Source organism: Nycticebus coucang, chromosome 2 (assembly GCF_027406575.1).
Source record: "Nycticebus coucang isolate mNycCou1 chromosome 2, mNycCou1.pri, whole genome shotgun sequence".
Classification (NCBI taxonomy): Eukaryota; Metazoa; Chordata; class Mammalia; order Primates; family Lorisidae; genus Nycticebus; species Nycticebus coucang.
Genome location: NC_069781.1, coordinates 146,121,244 through 146,139,445, shown reverse-complemented (window position 1 = coordinate 146,139,445; position 18,202 = coordinate 146,121,244). Strand labels below are relative to the sequence as shown.

General features: G+C 38.4%; 2 protein-coding genes across 3 annotated transcripts in view; one reads left to right on the top strand and one right to left on the bottom strand.

The window, feature by feature from the left end:
* The window catches only part of ITFG1 (integrin alpha FG-GAP repeat containing 1), a 302,922-nt gene that overhangs the window by 7,395 nt on the left and 277,325 nt on the right, over positions 1-18,202 (top strand). For both annotated transcript variants that reach the window (XM_053582100.1, XM_053582101.1), the window contains exons 4-5: positions 850-907; positions 2,110-2,184. In XM_053582100.1, coding sequence (XP_053438075.1) covers positions 850-907; positions 2,110-2,184 — 133 coding nt within the window. The remainder of the gene's footprint in view (positions 1-849; positions 908-2,109; positions 2,185-18,202) is intronic.
* On the bottom strand, positions 8,657-9,561 carry LOC128579877 (ferritin heavy chain-like). The gene has a single exon (XM_053582102.1). The coding sequence runs from the start codon at positions 9,367-9,369 to the stop codon at positions 9,097-9,099; it is 273 nt and encodes a 90-aa protein (XP_053438077.1). The 5' UTR covers positions 9,370-9,561; the 3' UTR covers positions 8,657-9,096.

Genomic DNA, 18,202 nt, shown 5'->3' with positions numbered 1-18,202 from the left:
AGTGGCCAGCTGCACAGCAGCTGCTCGTGTGGTGCTGTGCCTGCTGGGGTTTTCACTTGCCGAATGGTTTTCACTCCCACATTCAGTGAGCAGACCCTCAGGTTGAAACAGCAGTAGCACAGCGTTTGTCTTCCTCATGTCTTCAACACTCACAGTGTACCTGATTGGCAGGACTGAACTTTTATACAGCATCTTGAATGCAAGTATCTCGGAAATACTAGTTTTATTTGCCAATGGGAAAGCCCAAAAACTTGAAGTAGAGATCGATCGTCAGTCTACTATATCTACCCCTGAAACCTTCAAGTCTTACCTGAAAAGCCCATTAATTACAGCTAAATAGACATTTTTTCTCATGGAGCCAGATTTCAAGAACAAAGATAATTGTGGTTTTGGGGGTGACATTTGGGAACATAAGCATTAATCTCAACACTTAATATTCATTCTGTCTGAAAGTATTTAAAGAAAGAGTACTGCTTGTATTTAGTCATGAGCACTTTAGAATCCGGAAGCTTTGCACACATTGACTTCTCTGTACCAGAACCTTGTTAGTTGTCAACTGCTCTGGTACTAACTTGTATGTAAAGGCTGAGCTGAGAGACATTTAGATAAGAGCCTCAAAAAGAAGTTATTCTAAAGTACATTTGTTATAAAACGTACTCTTTAAATATTTTATCTTTATAAGCCTTGATGTTCATTTAAATTAAATTTATAATATATTATTAACAGAGTTGGAATAAATAAAAGACAAATCTTGAAAAGAATAAAAAAATATTTTTTCCTGTGTGGGAATATAAAAAATATCTCAAATGCCTATTAGTTTATATATGTATGTGTTTTTCCCCTTTCCAGACCCTAATAATATGACCATACTCAACAGGACTTTTCAAGATGAGCCACTAATTATGGAGTAAGTATGTATATGCTTTTCTTGGGATAATTTTAAACTTAAAATAAAATCTTTCACATAGGACACTGCTTCGCTAAGTAGTGACAGTAAATCCACTCTTTCTTAAAACTGATGGGACGTAATTTGATATTTATTTGCCATGATGAGGGAAAAAGAAAAAATGAAATTCATTATTTTAGAAAAAGGAAGAGATTCATGTTTTTGTTTTGGTTACTTTGGATGCGTCCATTATGGATCTATGTTGATGCTAGCTGTGTCATCACTTAAAGAATTAAGATAGCTGTTCTTGAGTAAAACTGTTATGCTTGATTGACAGATATGAGGGATACCGAATTTCTTCCAGAAGTTTAAAAAGATTTCTATATAAAAGAGGAACTTTTGTTCTTTGTACAATTATTCCTTTTTCTTATCATTTATTTCCTCAAAATATACTCATGTTCTAGCATAATTTTATCCAAATTTCAGACAGTATTTTGGTAATGAGGGAGACATCATTTTGGGGACTAAAGCAACGTATGGCCATAGCCTTTTTTCTGGTTATTAAAATTGTAGTCATACAACAGGTTGCTGGCCATTATAAGTCTGAACGTTCAGTTCATGGATAAATCTTCTTAAGAGTGCATAACTTGATATCTTTTATAATTTTATATTTTTCATTGTTTTAATATTTAATGACTAGTATGAATTTTTTTATTCTAGCTCGGGCTAATTTTTGTGGATTAATTCTCCTAAGCCCATCTAAATGAACAAGTTGGGTTATGATCCTGAAGTAAGTTTCTAGAAATTAGTGCTGTTACCTTATTCTCGAGGATAGGCAAGATGATGCAAAGATTACAAACCTTAGAACCTCCTAAGAGAAGCTCACACTGAATGCCCGGTGTGGACTGGGGATGGGCTCTGCTCTGCCCCTCACTCAGTCAGGCCATCCACAGCCCCCCCATCTTTATAGCTAGGCCATCTGAAGTATTCGTTCCTCATCTTGAAACTGCAGGCTTGGAGGGGGCGACAGGGACTAGTAACAAAATGAAATACTGAAAGTGACACATGGCACTTGTGCTGACATTTCACAGACCACAGATAGATACTGGTGAGCATTGTAACATCTACTGCACCTCCTCGGAGTTATTTTTACTTTTAAGATCACATTAGAAATGATAATTTAATAAAATAGCTGCTTATTGGGTGAAATGTTTTCTTTTCAGCTTCAATGGTGATTTAATTCCTGATATATTTGGCATGACAAATGGATCCAACCAGCCACAGGTATTATTAGGAGGGTGAGTAAATATGGTTATAACCATGTAATTAATTGTATGTGTTGTTGCTACTGCAGAGGCCATGTGTCTGTATGAATGGGTTGTTTTAACTATTGGCAAAAAGCGAGCTCATTGGAAATCATTGCTCTCAAAAGTTTTCTTTTTAACAGACAAAAGTCTCATTTTGTCGCCCTCAGTAGAGTGCTATAGCATCACAGCTCACAGCAACCTCCAGCTCTTGGGCTTAGGCAAGTCTCTTACTTCAGCATCCCAAGTACCAGGGACTACAGGCGCCCATCATAACGCCCAGCTATTTTTTTCTTTTTTTTTATTAAATCATAGCTGTGTACATTAATGCCATCCTGGGGTACAATGTGCTGGTTTTATATACAATCTGAAATATTTTCATCAAACTGGTTAACATAGCCTTCATGGCATTTTCTTAGTTATTATGTTAAGACATTTGTATTCCACACCTACTAAATTTCACATGTACCCTTGTAAAGTGCACCGTAGGTGTGGTCCTACCAATTACCCTCCCGTCTCCTCCCTCTCCCCTTTCCACTTCTTCTTGGGCTATAATTGGGTTATAGCCTTCATATGAAAGCTATAAATTAGTTTCATAGTAGGGCTGAGTACATTGGATACTTTTTCTTCCATTCTTGAGATACTTTGCTAAGAAGAATATGTTCCAGCTCCATCCATGTAAACATGTAAGGGGTAAAGTCTCCACCTTTCTTTAAGGCTGCATAATATTTCATGGTGTACATATTCCACAATTTATTAATCCATTCATGGGTCAGTGGGCACTTGGGCTTCTTCCATGACTTAGCAATTATGAATTGGGCTGCAATAAACATTCTGGTACAAATACCTTTGTTATAATGTGATTTCCGGTCTTCTGGATATATACCTAGTAGAGGAATTGTAGGATCGAATGGCAGGTCTATTTTTGGATCTCTAAATGTTCTCCAAACATCTTTCCAAAAGGAACGTATTAGTTTGCATTCCCACTAGCAGTGTAGAAGTGTTCCCTTTTCTCCACATCCCCTCCAATATCTCTTGTTTTGGGATTTTTGCAATGTTGATTCTTCCCAGCCATGAGCATGGTATGTTTTTCCATTTGTTAACATCTTCAGCTATTTCTTTTCTTAGAATTTCATAGTTCTCTTTATAGAGATCTTTCACGTCCTTTGTTAGGTAAACTCCCAAATATTTCATCTTCTTTGGCACTACTCTGAATGGAATAGCGTCCTTGACTGTTTTTTCAGCTTGACTGTTGTTTGTATATATAAAGGCTACCGATTTATAAATGTTGATTTAGTAACCTGAGATGCTGCTGTATTCCTTGATCACTTCTAACAGTTTTGTAGTGGAATCCCTAGTGTTTTCCAGATATACAATCATATGGTCTGCGGAGAGCGAAAGTTTGATCTCTTCTGACCCTATATAGATACCCTTGATTGCCTTTTCTTCCCTAATTACGATGGCTAAGACTTCCATTACGTTGTTAAAGAGCAGAGGAGACAATGGGCAACCTTGCCTGGTTCCTGATCTGAGTGGAAATGATTTCAATTTAGCTCCATTCAATACGACATTGGCTGTGGGTTTGCTGTAGATGGCCTCTATCAGTTTAAGCAATGTCCCTTCTATACCAATTTTATAAAGTGTTCTGATCATGAAAGAATGCTGGATATTATCAAAAGCTTTTTCTGCATCAATTGAGAGAATCGTATGGTCTTAGTTTTTTAATTTGTTTATGTGCTGAATTATATTTATAGATTTACAGATATTGAACCAGCCTTGAGACCCTGGGCTAAAACCCGCTTGGTCATTTTGTATAATTTGTTTGATGTGTTGCTGGATTCTGTTTGCTAGGATCTTGTTGAATATTTTTTGCATCAATATTCATTAGTGATATTGGTCTATAATTTTCTTTCTTGTTGGGTCTTTTCCTGGTTTGGGGATCAAGGTGATATCTACTTCATAGAATGTGTTGGATAATATTATTCCTTCTTTTTATATATTTTGGAAAAAGTTGAGTAATATAGTTACTAGTTCCTCTTTAATGGTTTGGTAGACTTCTAATGTGAAGCCATCTGATCCCGGGCTTTTTTTTTTGGGGGGGGGTGGTGGAGATTTTGTATAGTTGCTGCTATTTCACAACTTGATATAGGCCTGTTCAACATTTCCACTTGATGCTTGCTAAGTCTTGGAAGGTTATTTGCTTCCAAGTATTGGTCAATTTCCTTCAGATTTTCGTATTTCTGAGAATAAACTTTCTTGTAACATTCATTAAGGATTTTTTGAATTTCTGAGGAGTCTGTTGTTATTTCGTCTTTACCATTCCTGATTAATGAAATTACAGATTTTCTTCCTTTTTTCCTGGTTAGTTTAGCCAAAGGTTTATCTATTTTATTGATCTTGATTAAAAACCAAATTTTGGATTTATTGATCTGTTGTATACTCAGTCCTTTTGTTTTCAGTTTTATTTAATTCTGCTCTAATTTTGATTATTTCTTTTTTTCTGCTGGGTTTGGGATTATAATATTCTTCTTTTTCCAGTTGCTTGAGAGGTCCCATTAAGTTGTTAACTTCCTCTCTTTCCATTCTCTTGAGGAAGACTTGCAATGCTATAAATTTACCTGTTATGACTGCCTTTGCGGTATCCCAGAGGTTCTGATAATTTGTGTCTTCATTATCGTTTTGTTCCAAAGAATTGGTAATTTCCTTCTTAATCTCCTCTATGACCTAGCTGTCATTCAGCATAAGGTTATTTAACTTCCATGTTTTTGTATGAGTACGCAGATTCCTGTTGTTACTGAGTTCAACTTTTATTCCATGGTGGTCCTAGAAGATGCAAGGAATAATTTGTATTCTTTTAAATTTGCTTAGGTTAGACTTGTGACCTAAGATGTGATCGATTTTAGAGTATATTCCGTGAGCTGATGAGAAGAATGTGTATTCAGTTTTGTTAGGATGAAATGTTCTGTAGATGTCTGTTATATCGAAATGTTAAATGGTTAAGTTTAAGCCTAAAATTTTTTTCCTTAGCTTCCTATGAAGGATCTATCCAACACTGCCAAAGGGGTGTTAAAATCTCTGAGTATTATGGATCTTGGGGAAATCAAGTTACTCTTGTCTGTTAGAGTCTCTCTTATAAATTGAGGTGCATTCTGGTTGGGTGCATAAATGTTAATAATTGAAATCTCATCATGTTGAGTGTTACCCTTAACAAATAAGAAGTGTCCATCGTTATCTGTCCTTACTTTTGTTGGTTTAAAGCCTATTGTGTACAAATAAAATTGCCACTCCTGGTTTTTTCTGATTTCCATTTGCCTGAAATATAGATGACCAACCCTTCACTCTGAGTCTAAGGGTAAGATGAGATTCTTTTTCGGAGCAGATAACTGGCCTGAGTTTTGTATCCAGTCAGCTAACCTGTGCCTCTTCAGAGAACAATTTAAGCCATTCACATTAATTGAGAGTATTGATAAGCCTTGTAGAATTTTTGGGTGTTGTGTTTTTCAAAAGTCCAGTAGACATTTTTAATCCTTTTGCCACTGTGGAAGTTGCAGTTTGATCAAAAGTTTCTGAGTGAGTTTACTTTTGTGGTAGAGGATTGTGCTGGTCATTACGGAGGATAGATCTGAGAGTATCCTGGAGAGCTGGTTTGGCAAATTTCTTCAATGTGTATTTCATTAAAGTATTTAATTTCTCCATCATAGATGAAACTCAGTTTAGTTTATCCTGGGTTGAAAGTTATTTTGTTTTAGGAGATTAAAATTCGATGACCACCCTCTTCTAGCTTGAAAGGTTTCAGCAGAGAGATCTGCAGTCATTCTAATATTCTTCACTTTGTAGGTTATGGTTTTCTTACGTCTTGCTGCTTTCAGAATTTTTTCCTTCATCTTAACTTTAGTGAAGTCAATTATGATGTGCCTGGGGATGTCTTATTCGGGTTGAGTCATGCTGGGGTTCTGAAATTGTCTGCTATCCGAATTTCAGAATGTATTGCCATAGCTGGAAAGTTCTCCTTCATAATCTTATGAAGAAGAGCCTCTGTGCCTTGCAAAGCAACTTTGTTGCTTTCAGGGATTCTTTTTTTTTTTTTTATTAAATCATATCTGTGTACATTGATATGATCATGGTGCATCATACACTAGTTTCATAGACCGTTTGACACATTATTATCACCATGGTTAACATAGCCTTCCTGGCATTTACTTAATTATTGTGCTAAGACATTTACATTCCACATTTACTAAGTTTTGCATATACCCTTGTAAGATGCACCACAGGTGTAATCCCACCAGTCCCCCTCCCTCCCCTCCCTTTCCCTCTTCCCCCTATTCTTAGGTTGTAACTGGGTTATAGCTTTCATGTGAAAGCCCTAAATTAGTTTCATAGTAGGGCTGAGTACATTTTTCTTCCATTCTTGAGATACTTTACTAAGAAGAAAAAGTATCCAGCTCCATCCATGTAAACATGAAAGAGGTAAAGAATCCATTTTTCTTTAAGGCTGCATAATATTCCATGGTATACATTATACCACAATTTACTAATCCATTCGTGAAACAATGGGCACTTGGGCTTTTTCCATGACTTAGCAATTATGAATAGGGCTGCGATAAACATTCTGGTACAAATATCTTTGTTATGATGTGATTTTTGGTCTTCTGGTTATATGCCCAGCAGAGGAATTACAGGATTGAATGGCAGATCTATTTTTAGATCTCTAAGTGTTCTCCATATATCTTTCCAAAAGGAATGTATTAATTTGCATTCCCACTAGCAGTACAAAAGTGTTCCCTTTTCTCCACATCTACGCCAACATCTATGGTCTTGAGATTTTGTGATACAGGCTAGTCTCACTGGAGTTAGATGGTATCTCAAAGTAGTTTTGATTTGCATTTCTCTGATGATTAAAGATGATGAGTATTTTTTCATATGTCTGAAGGCCACACGCCTGTCTTCTTCAGAGAAGTTTTTCTTCAAATCCCTTGCCCAGCCTACGATGGGATCCCTTGTTCTTTTCTTGCTAATGCATTTGAATTCTCTGTGGTTTCTGGTTATTAAACCTTTGTCAGAGACATAACCTGCAAATATCTTTTCCCATTCTAGGGGCGGTTTATTTGCTTTACTTACTGTGTTCTTGGCTGTGCAGAAGCTTTTTAGTTTGATCAAGTCCCAGTAGTGTATTTTTGAAGCTGCTTCAATTGCCCGGGAGGGGTGGTCCTCCTCATAAAATACTTGCCCAGACCGATTTCTTCAAGGGTTTTCCCTGCACTCTCCTCTAGTATTTTTATAGTTTCATGTCTTAAGTTTAAATCTTTAATCCAGTGAGAGTCTATCTTAGTTAATGGTGAAAGGTGTGGGTCCAGTTTCAGTCTACTGCAGGTTGCCAGCCAGTTCATCAGCACCATTTGTTAAATAGGGAATCTTTTCCCCACTGAATGTTTTTATTTGGCTTGTCAAAGATTAAATAACGGTAAGTAGCTGGATTCATCTCTTGGTTCTCTATTCTATTCCAGACATCTACTTCTCTGTTTTTGTGCCAATACCATGCTGTTTTGATCACTATCGTTTTGTAGTAAAGTCTGAGGTCTGGTAGCGTGATTCCTCCTGCTTTGTTTTTATTTCTGAGTAATGTCTTGGCTATTCGAGGTTTTTTTCTGATTCCATATAAAACGAAGTATTGTTTTTTCAAGATCTTTAAAGTATGACAGTGGAGCTTTAAAAGGGATTGCGTTGAAATTATATATTGCTTTGGGTAGTATGGACATTTTAACAATGTTGATTCTTCCCAGCCATGAGCATGGTATGTTTTTCCATTTTTTAACATTTTCAGCTACTTCATTTCTCAGAATTTCATAATTCTCTTTATTGAGATCTTTCACGTCCTTTGTTAGATAAATTCCCAAATATTTCATCTTCTTTGATGCTATTGTGAATGGGATGAAGTCCTTATCTCTTTTTTCAACTTGACTATTATTAGTATATATAAAGGCTACCGATTTATTAATGTTGATTTGTAACCTGAGACACTGCTGTATTCCCTGATCACTTTTAGGAGTTTTGTAGTAGAGTCCCTAGTGTTTTCCAGATACACAATCATATCATCTGCGAAGAGCGAAAGTTTGGTCTCTTCTGACCCCATATGGATACCCTTGATTGCCTTTTCTTCCCTAATTGCGGTGGCTAAAACTTCCATTACAATGTTAAAAAGCAATGGCGACAATGGGCAGCCTTGTCTGGTTCCTGATCTGAGTGGAAATGATTCCAATTTAACTCCAATCAATATGATATTGGCTGTGGGTTTGCTGTAGATGGCTTCTATCAGTTTAAGAATTGTCCCTTCTATACCAATTTTCTTAAGTGTTCTGATCATGAAGGGATGCTGCATATTATTATCAAAAGCTTTTTCTGCATTGATTGAGAGAATCATATGATCTTTGTTTTTTAATTTGTGTATGTGTTTTTTTTTTTTTTGGGGTACCAAATTTCTTTATTTGAAGGAATGGTACAAATAAAAGAACTTAAGTGGATGTTTTGGTACAACTTATAGAAAAGGTAAAGGAAACCCTGACATGCATGCACTGCCTTGGTGATCACAGAAGTCACCCCGTGACTATGGGGAAGTTAGCCTAAGGCTTAGTTCTCATTATCACTGTCTCCCAGGGTGTGCTTGTCAAAGAGATACTCTGCCATGCCAGATTCAGGGGCTCCCATCTTGCGCAGGTTGGTTACGTGGTCACCCAGTTCTTCAATGGATTTCACCTGTTCATTCAGGTAATGTGTCTCAATGAAGTCACACAAGTGGGGGTCATTTTTGTCAGTGGCCAGTTTGTGCAGTTCTAGTAGTGACTGATTCACACTTTTTTCCAAGTGTAACGCACACTCCATCGCATTCAGCCCGCTCTCCCAGTCATCTCAGTCTGGTTTTTTGATATCCTGAAGGAAGATTCGGCCACCTCGTTGATTCTGCAGCTTCATCAGTTTCTCAGCATGTTCCCTCTCCTCGTGAGATTGGTGAAGAAAGTATTTGGCAAAATTCTTCAAAGCCACATCATCGCGGTCAAAGTAGTAAGACATGGACAGGTAGACGTAGGAGGCGTAGAGCTCCAGGTTGATCTGGCGGTTGATGGCGGCCTCCGAGTCCTGGTGGTAGTTCTGGTGCACCTGCGAAGGGGATGCGGTCGTCATGGCGGCGGCTGAGGAGAGGCAGCGGCTGCGCGGCGCTGGAGCGGCGGTGGGGGCCTTGGGACGGTCCGAGGGCGCGGTGAGGAGGTGTCGGAAGGCTGGCTGTGAGCGGCCGGCCGGGATGGGGGTCGAGCGCCGGGTTCCGTCCAAGCACTGTTGAAGCAGGAAACCGCGGCGACTCTCCGTGAAGAACGTCTCTAATTTGTTTATGTGTTGAATTATATTTATAGATTTACGTATGTTGAACCAACCTTGAGAGCCTGGGATAAAACCAACTTGGTCATGATGTATAATTTGTTTGATGTGTTGCTGGATTCTGTTTGTTAGGATCTTGTTGAATATTTTTGCATCTATATTCATTAGTGATATTGGTCTATAATGTTATTTTCTTGTTGTGTCTTTTCCTGGTTTGGGGATCAGGGTGATGTTTGCTTCATAGAACATGTTGAGTAGTCTTCCCTCTTTTTCTACCTTTTGGAACAGGTTGAGTAATATAGGTACTAACTCCTCTTTAAAGGTTTGGTAGAATTCTGACGTGAAACTATCTGGTCCCGGGCTTTTCTTTTTAGGGAGGTTTTATATGGTTGATGCTTTTTCCGAACTTGATATGGGCCTGTTCAGCATTTCCACTTGATTCTGGCTAAGTCTTGGAAGGTGACGTGCTTCCAAATATCCGTCAATTTCCTTCAGATTTTAATATTTCTGAGAATAAAGTTTCTTGTAATATTCATTAAGGATTTTTTGGATTTCTGAGCTGTCTGTTGTTATTTCGTCTTTGTCATTTCTGATTGATGAGATTAGAGATTTTACTGTTTTTTTTTTCCTGATTGGGTTGGCCAAAGGTTTATGTATTTTATTGATCTTTTCAAAAAACCCGCTTTTAGATTTATTGATCTCTTGTATTATTCTTTTGTTTTCAGTTTTGTTTAATTCTGCTCTAATTTTGGTTATTTCTTTTCTTCTACTGGGTTTGGGGTTGGAATGTTCTTCCTTTTCCAGTTGCTTGAGATGCCCCATTAAGTTGTTACCGTCCTCTCTTTCCGTTCTCTTGAGGAAGGCTTGCAGTGCTATAAATTTCCCTCTTAGAACTGCCTTTGTGGTGTCCCAGAGATTCTGATAGTTCGTGTCTTCATTGTCATTTTGTTCCAAAAAATTGGCGAATTCTTTGTTAATCTCATCTCTGACCCAGCTATCATTCAGCATAAGATTATTTAACTTCCATGTTTTTGTATGGGTATGCAGATTCCTGTTGTTACTTATCTCAAGTTTTTTATTCCATGGTGGTCCGAGAAGATGCAAGGAATAATTTCTATTCCTTTAAATTTACTGAGGTTAAACTTGTGACCTAAGATGTGGTCGATTTTGGATTAAGTTCTGTGGAGTGATGAGACGTATGTCTATTCAGTTTTTTGGGGATGAAATGTTCTGTAGATGTCTGCTAAATACAAATATTGGATGGTTAGGTTTAAATCTAAGATATCTTTGCTCAGCTTCTTGTTGGAGGATTGATCCAACACTGCCAAAGGAGTGTTGAAATCTCTAGCTATTATGGAGGTGGAGGAAATCAAGTTGCTCATGTCAGTTCGAGTTTCTCTTATAAATTGAGGTGCATTCTGGTTTGGTGCATAAATATTAATAATTGAAATCTCATCATATTGAGTATTACCCTTAACAAATATGAAGTGACCATTCTTGTCCTTCCTTACTTTTGTTGGTTTAAAGCCTATTGTATCTGAATATAAAATTGCGACACCTACTTTTCTGATTACCATTTGCCTGAAATATGGATGACCATCCTTTCACCCTGAGTCTGTATTTGTCTTTTAAGTTAAGGTGTGACTCTTGTATGGAGCAAATATCTGGCCTGAGTTTTTGTATCCAGTAGAGGACAGTTTAAGCTGTTCACATTAATGGAGAGTATTGATAAGTCTGGTAAAATTTTGGGTATCGAGTTATTCAAAGGTCCAGTGGACATTTTTAATCCTTTTGCCAGTGCGAAAGTTGGGGTTTGATCCGATGTTTCTGAGTGAGTTTACTTTTGTGGTGTAGGATTAGGTGGGTGATTATGGAGGATAGGTCTGAGAATATCCTGAAGAGCTGGTTTACTTATGGCAAATTTCTTTAGCATAGGAATGTCATTAAAGTTTTTTATTTCTCCATCGTAAATGAAACTCAGTTTAGCTGGATACAAGATCCTGGGTTGAAAGTTATTTTGCTTTAGGAGATTAAAAGTCAATGACCACCCTCTTCTGGCTTGAAAAGTTTCAGCAGAGAGATCTGCAGTCATTCTAATATTTCTCCCTTTGTACGTAATGGCTTTCTTTTGCCTGGTAACTTTGAGGATTTTCTCCTTCATATTAACTTTCATGAAGTTAACTATGATATGCCTGGGGGATGAGTTATTGGCATTGAATCATGCTTGAGTTCTCAAGCTGTCTGGGATTCTTATAAGGCAAATAGTAGTTTTCTTCGAATTATCCCAGAGCTCTCTGAGAGAATGATCCATTTTTGCTCTCCATTTCTCTTCTGCTTTGAGAATTTGGGAGCATTCAAAAGGTTTGTCTTCAGTGTGATAAATCCTTTCTTCTGCTTGGTTTATTGTGTTTCTGGAGGATTCTACTGTATTTTTTCAGATCTCTGAGGGCTGCAAATTCTTATCTCAGTGTGTCAAAATCTTTGGTGATTTTTTTTCTTTGAATTCACTGAATTCCGGAGACAACTTTTGAAATGCTCCTTGAGTTTCTAATTTCCACTTTACCTCCATTCTGTTAATCTTATTTGCAATCCAAATTCTGAATTCCATTTCTGACATCTCTGCCATTCACTTATCAATAGGATCTTCAGTTGTGTCCACCATATCTTTCCTTGAGTGAGTTGTTCTACTCTGGTTATTCATGTTACCGGAGATTTTCCACTTATTCCTCCCCATGATTATTTTACACCATTTGACTAGATGAGCAGGGAAGGAGAAGTTGGGCTTGGAAGCTCCTGGAGTAGTGATTAACCAGCACTTTGCCTAGGAGCTGGGACTGGTGTCTATACCTTTTCGCCTAGAGATTTCTTTGCAAGGGACTCGTACAGTGCTACAGTCTGAGACACTGGAGAGTTACTTGGTCTGGTTGGGCTAAGTGGCTCTGTCATGTTTTCAGCTGATCTCTTTCCTACTCTACTGGATCAGTTACTCTGTGTTGAAGTCTCAGCTATGACGAAATACCAGCAATTATGTAATTAGTCTGGGAAGGTTGATGCATCCTTCCTTACCTTGCACCTCTGTTACACTCAGGCTCTGGTATCTCCGCAGGGATGTGACCCAGTTCCCTCCAGTGAGCAGATGTTCCTCCAGGAGTTTGTGCCTCCCTGAGTCCCAGGTATCTATCTTTCCTCTGCCAGGCCTCCACACTCTGCCACCATCCGGCAGGGGGAGTTGAGGCCTCACAACCACTTGTGGTTAATGGAAGCTGGGGCGGTTCACTCAGTTCCAGCCACGCCCCTGATTGATGTTGCTGACAGTTTTATTTTCACAGAATTTGTGATTCTCTCCTGGCTATATTCCCCTGCAGGCCAGGTGCTGTTTGCATTCACAGAAACTGCCACTCAGCTCCAGTCTGTGCCGCTGCCCAGAGCTGGTGAATCTATCTCCTCTACAGTCTGTGTAGGGGCGGGTGTGATTAGAGCTCACACTAGGCTCTGAGTTCCCACCTCTGCCTGCCTGCCTTTGTCTCAGCTATGCTCCCTTAAGGGCCAGGTGCTTCTTAGGCTCACTAAATGTATCCTCTGGCTCAGCCCCACCTTGGGAGTGTGCCATCTCTGCGCAAGTGTCTTCTTTTTTCTGTCCCCGTTGCACACTGCTCAGGCAGGTACCACTTCAGGCATACCCTTTACTCATGGGGCCTGCATTACCATCCAGGGTCTGCCTCCGGAGAAGATGCTCGGTTTCACTGGTTGCCCAGAGAGACAGGGAGTGTCTCTCAAATATATCTTCAGGGGTATGACCTCTATTGTTCTCGCTGCTGCCACTGCTGCTCTGTGCTGTGGGATAGTGCCTATCCCTCTCCCTGTTCCTTCATTCCACTATCTTCTCCTTACCCCTGTACTACAGAATCGGCACAGACCTGCAATATCCCATGCCCTGACCACACCTCTTGAGAAAATGCCCAAGCATCTGGACTCCATGGGGGACAGGCTTCCAGACCTTGGAGTGAAAATGGAGGGGCGTGCTGGGAGTTTAGAACTACAGGTAGAGAACATATACAGTTTTATATAGTTTTATTCTTGGCGGGAGACTGCCATGACACACTTGTAGGGAAAGGAGGTCTGGTTTATAGAGGGTCTCTTCCAGGGGATAAAATGGGAGGATGTTTAAACTCAGCTTGCTTGTTTGTCGAAAGTATACTGTAAGCTGTTCTCTTGGGGGAGGGGACTCATGTTGCTTGGCAATGGATTTTTGTACCTATTGTTTGTATCCTTGGGATTGCAGCTCATCTCAGCTGGGTTGATGTGTGTTCTTCAACCTTCTCTCTTGGGTCAGCTCCAAATCATCAGCTTACTTGCTAAACTTCTGTTCTTTAACTCTCCTCCTGGATGGGAGCCTCTGTGGAAAGCTGGCTCCAGTTGCCCATCTTGCCTCCACCCCCCCGGCTATTTTTTCTTGTTGTTGCAGTTTGGCCGGGGCTGGGTTCGAACCTACCACCCTCGGTATATGGGGCTGGCATCCTACTCACTGAGCCATAGGTGCTGCCCCTCTTAAAAGATTTTTTAAAGGGTACTCGGTCAACATATAAGCTCTTCCAATAGTGGGATTTAGTCTGCAGCTGCTTTCTCAGAGCCAGATTACTCCCTTTATTTGATGGGGAAATTATACATTCAAACTTTACAGATGTCCATTTAAATATGGATTCATTAGATGTTTTAGAAATGGATGAGTTTAATCTAAATAGGATAGGTAGCTGCTGTCCTGACTGGCTCCTGTACCTGATTGACTTTAGCTCCAAGACTTTAACTGATAAGCCTTGTTTCTTCTTTTTTTTTTTTTTTTTTTTTTTTGCAGTTTTTGGCCGGGGCTGGGTTTGAACCCACCACCTCTGGCATATGGGGCTGGTACCCTACTCCTTTGAGCCACAGGTGCCGACCTCCCTTGTTTCTTCTTATGGTCATTTTTTAGTGCACAATCAGTGATTGCCTGAAATTATTAGATTCTTCCTCTAACCTCTGGGAACTTTCAGTATATATTTTATCCTTGAGCAGTTTGCATGCTGGGCCTCTCTTACTTATCCAAGCATGCAATTCTTAGGAAAGACTGCCTGAAATCTTACAATTCAATGATCTCTATTTTAATTTCTCTGGATCTACATAAAACATCTACCATAAGAATTCATGAGCATAAGGTACTTTTTATGAGCTACCTTAGGTGGTTGATTGTTTTCTTTATCTGACAAGACAGAATTAGTTCAAATGTACAGAACACATTTGTTTATTTTTCTACTTTATTGATTTACTTTTTTGACCTTCCGCCAAGTACAGATAACCACCTTTATCAAGTGTTTTCCCCAGCTACTAGGAAATCTAATGAATCATCTCTCTGTGTTTTATGGAAGTAGTTTCATTTTATAATTAGTTTTGAAATGTGCTTCATGGTTATACAGTTGAGTAAATTGTCAAAATTTAAGGTATTCTGAAGGAAACATTTCCTATCACTTGTTCAATAAAGAATGTGGGTGTTTTGATGTTAGTCATAATGAACTTTGAAAGAATTTTTACGAGTCTTGAATGTGAAACTTGTTTTGTTTGCTGAAACTTTGAAAAATATCTGAAAGAGAGTCTTGCTGTAGAGACAAATAGCAGGGAAATCCTGATAACCTTGTGGCTATGTTTGGGAGAAACTGAGTGAGTTAGGTTGGCAAAACACACAGACCCTGCCACTCCTACCATGTCAAGTTGGGGTTGCTCAGGAAACACTGTCCTTTCTTTTCTTCTCTGTACAAGTAGACCTGTGATTGAGAACAGGATAGTACCCTTGTAAGATGCACCGTAGGTCTGGTCCCACCAATTACCGTCTGTCCGCTCCCCTCCCCTCCATCTCCCCTTTCTGCTACTTCTTGGGCTATAATTGGGTTATAGCTTTCATAAGAAAGCTATAAATTGGTTTCATGCTAGGGCTGAGTACATTGGATATTTTTTTTTCCATTCCTGAGACACTTTACAAGAAGAGTATTTTCAGCTCCATCCATGTAAACATGTAAGAGGTAAAGTCTTCTTTTTTATTTTTAATGCTGTATAGTATTCCATGGTATACATATACCATAATATATTAATCCATTCATGATTGATGGGAACTTGGGCTTCTTCCATGACTTAGCAATTATGAAATAAGCTGCAATGAACAATCTGGTGCAAATATCGTTGGCAAATGATATTTGGTCTTTTGGATATATACCTAGTAGAGGAATTGTAGGATCAAACAGCAGGTCTACATTTAGATCCCTGAGTGTTCTCCAAACTTCTTTCCAAAAAGAACGTACCAGCTTGCATACTCACCAGCTATGCAGAAGTGTTCCCTTTTCTCCATATCCACTCCGACATCTGTAGTTTTGGGATTTTGTGATGTGGGCTATTCTTACTAGAGTTAGATGTTATCTCCAAGTGGTTTAGGTTTGCATTTCTCTGATGAGTAAAGATGATGAGCATTTTTTCATGTGTCTAAACCACACGCCTGTCTTCTTCAGAGAAGCTTTTGTTCATGTCTCTTGCCCACAATTAAATGGGAGTTCATGTACTTTTCTTATTAATAAGTTTTAGTCCTCTTGGATTCTGGTTATTAGACCTTTGTCAGAAATATAACCTGCAAAAATCCTCTCCCATTCTGAGGGCAGTCTACTTGCTTTACTTACTACTATGTTCTTGGCAGTGCAGAAGGTTTTTAGTTTGATCAGATCCCAGTAATGTATTTTTGATGTTGCTTCAATTGCCTGGGGAGTCCTCCTCATAAAGTATTCTCCCAGGCCAATTTTTTCAAGTGTTTCCACTGTACTCTCTCCAGGAATTTTTGTAGTTTCAAGTCTTAGGTGTAAGTCCTTTAACCAGTGAGAGTCAATTTTTGTTAGAGGAGAAAGGTATGGGTCCAATTTCAGTCTTCTACGTGTAGCCAGCCAATTCACCCAGCAGCCTTTGTTAAATAGGTAATCTTTCCCTCAATTTATATTTTTGATAGGTTTATCGAAGATCAAATGATGATAAGTGTCTGGGTTCATCTCTTGGTTTTCAATTCTGTCCATACATCTACTTGTCTATTTTTGTACCAATACCAAGCTGTTTTGATCACTATAGATTTATAGTATAGTCTGAAGTCTGGAAGCTTGATTCCTCCTGATTTGTTTTTAAATTCTGAGTAATGTCTTAGGTATTCGACGTTTTTTTCTGTTTCCATATAAAACAAAGTACTAATTTTTCCAGATCTTTAAAGTATGACAGAGGTGCTTTAATAGGGATTGCATTAAATCTGTAGATTGCTTTGGGTAGTATAGGCATTTTAACAATGTTGATTCTTCCCAGCAACGAGCATGGTATGCTTTTCCATTTGTTAACATCTTCAGCTATGTCTTTATTCAGAGTTTCGTAGTTCTATTTATAGAGATCTTTCACGTTCTTTGTTAGGTACCCTCCCAGGTATTTCATCATCTTTGGCACTATTGTAAAGGAAATGGAGTTGATTGTTTTTTCACCTTGACTATCGTTGGTATATATAAAGTCTACAGACTTGTGAGTGTTGATTTTGCATCTTGAGATGCTGCTATATTCCTTGATCACTTCTCAGAGTTTTGTAGTTCCTGGGTTTTCCAGATATACAATCATTTCATCTGTGAAGAGTGACAATTTTGATCTCATCTGATCCAAGGGTATTTGGATATCCTTGATTGCCTTCTTTTGCCTGATGGCAGTGGCTAAGACTACCATTACAATGTTAAAAAGCAGTAGAGACAATGAGCAACCTTGCCTTGTTCCTGATCTGAGAGGAAATGATTACAGTTTTATTGCATTCAATACTGTATTGGCTGTGGGTTTGTTATAGATGGTCTCTATCGGTTTAGGAAATGTTCCTTCTATACCTATTTTCTTAAATACTCTGATCATGAAAGGATGTTTCATATTATCAAAAGCTTTTTCTGCATCAATTGAGAGAATCATATGGTTTTTTATTTTGTTTATGTGATGTATTATATTTATGGATTTATGTATATTGACCCATCCTTGGGACCCTGGGATGAAACCCACCTAGTTATGATGTATAATTTGTTTGATGTGTTCCTGGATTCTGTTTGCTAGGATCTTATTGACTATTTTTGCATCAATATTCATTAGTGATATTGGTCTATAATTTTCTTGTTGAGTCTTTTCCTGGTTTGGGTATCAGGGTGATATTTGCTTCATAGAATGTTTTGGGAAGTATTCCTTCTTTTTCTATGTTTTGGAAAAGGTTAATATAGGTACTAGTTCCTCTTTAAACGTTTGGTGGAATTGTAATGTGAAGCCATCTGTTTCCGGGGCTTTTCTTTGGGGGGAAATTTATTATATAGTTGATGCTATTTTAGAAGTTGATATAGGCTTGTTCAACATTTCCACTTTCTGGCTAAGTCTAGGAAGGTGTTGTGTTTCCAAGTCTTGGTCTATTTCCTTCAGATTTTCATATTCCTGAGAATAGAGTTTTTTCTAATATTCATTAAGGATTTTTTGAATTTGTGAGGAGTCTGTCGTTATTTGGCATTTATCATTTGTAATTGATGAAATTAGGGATTTTACTCTTTTATTTCTTGTTAGGCTGGCCAAAGGATTATCTATTTTA

Excerpts from the sequence above, each read along its gene's own strand:
- LOC128579877 (XM_053582102.1), bottom strand. The coding sequence starts at position 9,369 with ATGACGACCGCATCCCCTTCGCAGGTGCACCAGAACTACCACCAGGAC.